Below are 5,787 nucleotides of genomic sequence, written 5' to 3'. Positions count from 1 at the left end.
CACCAAAAATTAAACAAATTAAAATAAAGTGTATACTATCACATTGATAATCACTTGCATTAATTAACATAAAATCTATTTTTAATTTTTAATTTTTCTCTGCAAAAACAAAAGGAAATTACAAAATGCTGATTCACCCAAACAGTTACCCAGTTGCCACAATGTTGCAAGAACAGTTGTACTCTTGGCTTTGTTCGACACATAACGCATAAAATACAGAAGAAGAAGCAAGTAAATGATACTGAGACAATGTCGGCTGGTTTTCAGTTCATGTGACGGTAGGTTTGAGCCCAAGTTGCTTCCTTGTCTTGCCCACAAACAAGTCCCGAGACTTGATCCAGCCAGGAATCCGACCGCTCATCGTCAGAAAGGGAAAATGCGCCACTCCTTCTCTTCTTCCAAGTGAAACAAGTGCAATTGGATAACCCAGCTTATAAGTAGCCATTGTGCCTTTATTTCTTCCCATCATCAACTTCTTCAGGTTCTTTGCCGTCACTAGAGCATGTCTCTGAGCCAAGTAACCTTGTTTGATCTCATGTTCAACATATCAAGCAGTAAACAATAGAATCGACTAGAAGTGTTAAAACAAGAAGAAAGGAACATATTAAGGGGGTGAATTTACAACCAGTCAAACTCTTGTTCAATGGTTGTGACCTAGACAAATAGACAAACAATAGAACTTTATCAAAATCATGCCTCCAATAAAACAGAAGCTTTCCCTAATCCATCAATTCATTTCATTGCTTGGAAACAGGTCTAATTACGTTAGGAAGTCCATTTTTGCTAAAGAGAATAGACGAATAAATTTGCTTCCAAGTCAATCACGTTAATGACTTCCTGATTTGCCCACTTCCTCCAGCACTGAAAAGCCTTATAGAAGCAAGTATACTAAGCAAATCCAAGTATCACGAAAAAAGGTAAGAAAGACTGTCACTCAGCAAATTAGTAATGATTCCATGGCAAATAAAAAAATTAAGAAACAAAATATCTCTAAATGCTATGAAAAAACAACTGGAAGGAGTTCAATAGAATATCTTTTCATATGTGGGTGAAGAACAAGTGGGCTAGATTTGCCAGGGTGACGATCTGAAGATTTTTCTTATGTTAGCACCATTTAAAAGTGTTTAGAGCTATTCATTCAATCAGCAGACCAAAGAGCCAGACAAAATGATTTAGAACTGAACAAGCTGCCACAAGAGCGAAAATGAAGTGTCTTAATAATTCAAATAACCAAACTGTAAATTAGCAACCAGTAAAGCTAGGTTGACTATGAGGGTCTCACCATAGTAAACCGATGGTTGGCAGGATGCGCCAACAAAGCAAAAAGTTGTAAAAATGTCACAGGTATTAGAACTTGCACTTCTCACAATCAAGATCACTCACATACATTAGCTGGGTTAGTCTCAAACAAAAACTCCCTGCCTCAACTTCCTTTCCCAAACCAAAACCAAAAAGATGTGAAGGGTTCGTTACTTGCCCCAAGCAACTAACCACCCCTCTGCCCACCTGCAGCCCTAGTCCCACAGCTGATATGCTGAGGTTATCACTCATGCAGGTGAAAAGATTATCCCCTTATCCCCCCAGTACCTATAATGAAATCCCTAATCATTTGTGAGTCAAGCGAAAGGAACAAAAAAAAGAAGGAAATTATTAAATGGACTTACTGGAATATCAGTGATATCTCCTATTGCAAAGACATTCTTAAAACCCCGTACTCTCAAGTTCTCATCAACCATTAACCTTCCACGACCATCCAAACTATCCTTCAAAATAGTCTCTCTAAGCCAAGATGAAGCCATCGCTTTCCCTGTACACATGAAATGACAATCAGTGTCGATGGTTTCTCCAGATGATGTTTCAATTAGACCATCTGATATTGTATTCAGAGTGACGGATTGGTTCAAAATCACTTCAACTTTCTTTGATGTCAACCAATCCAAAGCAATTTGGGAAGCCCTAGAACCAACAAACTCTAACAATTTTGGCCCCCGGTGCACCAGAATCACCTTCTTATCTGGGAAGTCAACAGCAATTTCACCAGCTAGTTCCACGCCAGTGGGGCCACCACCAACAATCAATACTGAATTAGCAGATTTTACTTTCTCAAAATCTGTTAATGGAAAAAGAAGGAAGGAAAAACTATTAAACAATGAAGCAGAATACTGTTTTGCTCAGATGCTAATAATAGATTCTAATAAGATAAAGACATGATAAGCTCATGAACTGAAAATGTTGGATAAAACACCAGCCTTCCACAGACTGAAATGATTAAAAATATGATCTTAGTTCTCTTTTTTTTTCCAATTACCCTCCCTCTCGTTCTCTAATTTGCGTGTGTTTGCCTTTCCGAGATCCAAACAGAATAATTTACATGTTGTAATCGGGGTACATAGCCTACGACTCGCATTTATTAATTTTCAGCACTGCCATTTGAGAAAAATGGATTTTCATCCAAAAAAGTCTGTAAGACAAATTAGTATTAAACTTCTTTCTAAAGCATTTACACATTCACCTTTCTCGTACTGACTAAGCCTCTCCGTTCTAGATTTGGGAACAGACTCCACATGACCTGTAGCAACGACAACATAATCATACACAAACGTCTGACCCCCTGCAGTCACCACTTCAGTGTCCGTTATGCTAACTGCAGTAGACACAACGATCTTCACATTCGAGAGGTAGTCCCCGTGATTAATTACCGATCTTACAGCAAAAGATGGCTCCACCACGGCTCTCAAGCTTGCCCATGTGATTTCAAAGTACTCCTTCCTGATGCCATTTACGGCAAATTAGGATTTAACGAAATCATACAAACACATCCAGCTATTTAACATACGACTGCCTCTATTTGAAATTACCCCCAGCTGTGTCTTTCCTAGAACATGTAACCAGTAATATGCATTCTTTAAATGTAGCAATATTCAGAAATAAATAAATAAATAAATGATACAAGACAAATGGAATAAAATTAAAAGATAAAAAAAAGATAAAAAAAAACATACTCGTCAATAAGAACAACATCAGCAAAGGACTGAATATGATAAGCAAGAAGAGAGCCGCCAACGCCACCTCCTATAACCACCACCTTCTTCTTTTCTACCAGCCCAGCCGCCGTCGAACCCCACAGCCACATGCACATCCTAATTTCACAGAGATTTCAAAATAAACCCAACAACCCTTTTACTCAGCTATATCATAAAATTAAGCAAATTGAAAAACAAAATTTGAAATGAAACAGTAGGGATAGAGAAATTGAAACAGTTACGGTTTTATAGTTTCTTCCTCAACTATATTATATATATAGTTAACGTTAACGTGAGAATATCAGTAAAAATAAAAAAATACAGATTTTAATATTTTAATAAATAAAAATAATAATTTTTAGTATATTAAAATTTATATTTTTATATTTTAATGATATTTTTACTTTAACTCAGTAGAAAAAGACTATATATATAATTATATTAACTATAAAGTTGATTTCCGAAATTTATATTTATACACATAATATTGGGTGAATTTAACAAATATGATTTCTAAAAAATTAAAATTAATTTTTAATTTTTTAAAATTACTTTTGAGCGTAATCTCAAATGGTGACTAAGCCATTCAAATTTTGATTTAAATATATATATATATATAGTCTAAATTATATTCTTGATTTCTGTCCAAATATCAATAGGATGTCCAAACATTTGCATGATAGGTTAAAAAAGAATCATGTTGCCTGGACTGATGAGCATACTAAAGTAGTTAGACTTATAAAGAATTCTGTAAAAAAACATCCCATGTTTATTTCTTGCAAATCCTACATTACCTAAAATTGTTGAAACTGATGCATTCGATTTAGGTTATGGAGGCATATTAAAGCAAAAGGACAATGATAAGGAACAGATAGTTCAATATGTTTCTGCACATTGGAATGAATACCAAAAGAATTATTCAACCATCAAAAAAGAAATTCTTTCCATTATTTTATGCATTTCAAAATTCCAACATGATTTATTAAATAAAAAATTTCTACTTAGAATCGATTGCAAAGCTGCAAAACATGTTTTAGAAAAAGATGTTCAAAATATTGCATCAAAACAAATTTTTGCAAGATGGCAAGCCATTTTAAGTGTTTTTTATTTTGATATTGAGTTCATTAAAGGTGATACAAATTTTATTCCTGATTTTCTAGCCGGAGAATTTTTGCAAAACAGATAATGCCGCCGAAGAAAAGAGACAAAGGTAAAGTTGTTCTCAAAGATACCGAACCTACAAAAACCCCCCAAAGAACCTCAATCTACTCCCTCTAAAGAAAAATTACTTTCTTCAGCTATACCCATTAAATCCTTGATTGAAATAGTTGAAGAAGAACAAGAAACCCAATACAATGCTATCTCCTCTGAACAATAAGTAAAAGAGTGGATGGAATCCATTACAAAATCCCCCGAGCTTATGCTTGCCTTACAAGGCATTTCAAAATCTAAAGCCCTTTCTCAAATCCCCGAGGAAGATAACCCATCCTCTAAAGAGATTTCAAAACCTCCTTCCCAAAGTCAAAATATTGTTTTATCTGCCGAAAGTTTATCTTCTCAGATTGTACTTTCCCAACCTACCTCTTCAAAGAAAACCTCCGATTGGTATGATAAAGCCATTTTCAAAACGTTTTAACAATGGAAGATGGTTTTTACCACACTGATCCTTTCCAAGCAATTTCAAAAATTTTCCCTAAAGGCTGGTTTTTTCAACCGTGGGATTTAACAAAACCCCAGCCTTATTATCAAAGTATTTTAGAAGCCACTGAGTCTGTAAAGTTTAATCTGAATCTGAGAAAATGTTTCCCCCCTTTCTCTGTTTCTGTACAAATTTCTTCCTCCCATGGGTATGGATGTGGAATCTCAGATATCACACCCAAGAAACCCAACTTGTATTACAAAGAACATTTAAAGTAAAATGGTGGTCGAAGTTTGATGAACAGTCAAAATTGACTGAAGCCTTAGTCCAAAATTGGCTCTCTGCCAAAGGATTTCTCCAACCCACCATTAAACACTCCAAAGCCCAACAAACATTCCTTATCCAAAAATCCAAAGCCCAATCTCTTTTAGCCAGTGCTAAAACTGAAGAAGAGTATTTTAAAGTTATGCAACAGCTTCTCGCCACGAGGTCTGAAACATCTGTTGCAAGTTCCTCCTCAAGCACCTCCGGAGATGAAGAGCCCTTTATTTCCCTTGGTGATGAAAATGAGATTAGAGAATTAAAAGGAAAACAAAAAAGTGATTCTGAAACTATCCAACTTCTTTTACAAAAACAATTACAAGATAAATCGGATAATGAATCCAATTCTGATGATGGTGATAACAATGATCAAAGCTTAGAAAACATTGAATCTGTACCCAATGATTTTCTATTTGTTTTAAAACAAATCACCATGAGAAAATATTTGATTAAAATCACTTTAATTTTTTCTGATGATTTTGCAATTGACGCCATTGCCTTTTTTGACACTGGTGCCGATTTGAATTGCATAAGAGAGGACATTGTCCCCGAGAGATTTCATGAAAAAACAAAAGAAAGACTTTCTGCCGCCAACAATTCAAAACTTAATGTTAATTCTAAAGTTGAAGCTTCAATTCATAATGATGGTTTTGAATTTAAAACTTCTTTTGTTCTTACAAATGACATACATCATGCTGTCATTTTAGGAACTCCTTTTATAAATCTTATCACTCCTTATACTGTCAATTATGATAGTATATCTTTCAAAGCAAAAGACAAAAGGTTTGTTTTCCCGTTTATTGA

The 5,787-nt window shown here is 34.8% G+C and overlaps 1 protein-coding gene across 1 annotated transcript; it reads right to left on the bottom strand.

Moving 5' to 3' along the window:
• Positions 1–268: 268 nt before the first annotated feature.
• On the bottom strand, positions 269–3,139 carry LOC18052263 (apoptosis-inducing factor homolog B). The gene is made up of 5 exons (XM_024190644.1): positions 3,003–3,139; positions 2,513–2,769; positions 1,665–2,110; positions 1,429–1,431; positions 269–532 (listed from the first exon to the last, which is right to left on the bottom strand). The coding sequence occupies exons 1-5, from the start codon at positions 3,137–3,139 to the stop codon at positions 269–271; spliced, it is 1,107 nt and encodes a 368-aa protein (XP_024046412.1).
• Positions 3,140–5,787: the final 2,648 nt, after the last annotated feature.

The sequence above is a fragment of the Citrus clementina genome, unplaced genomic scaffold (assembly GCF_000493195.1).
Source record: "Citrus clementina cultivar Clemenules unplaced genomic scaffold, Citrus_clementina_v1.0 scaffold_2, whole genome shotgun sequence".
Classification (NCBI taxonomy): domain Eukaryota; kingdom Viridiplantae; phylum Streptophyta; class Magnoliopsida; order Sapindales; family Rutaceae; genus Citrus; species Citrus x clementina.
Note: the sequence above shows the minus strand (reverse complement) of the source record. Positions and strands in the feature narration are given on the sequence as shown.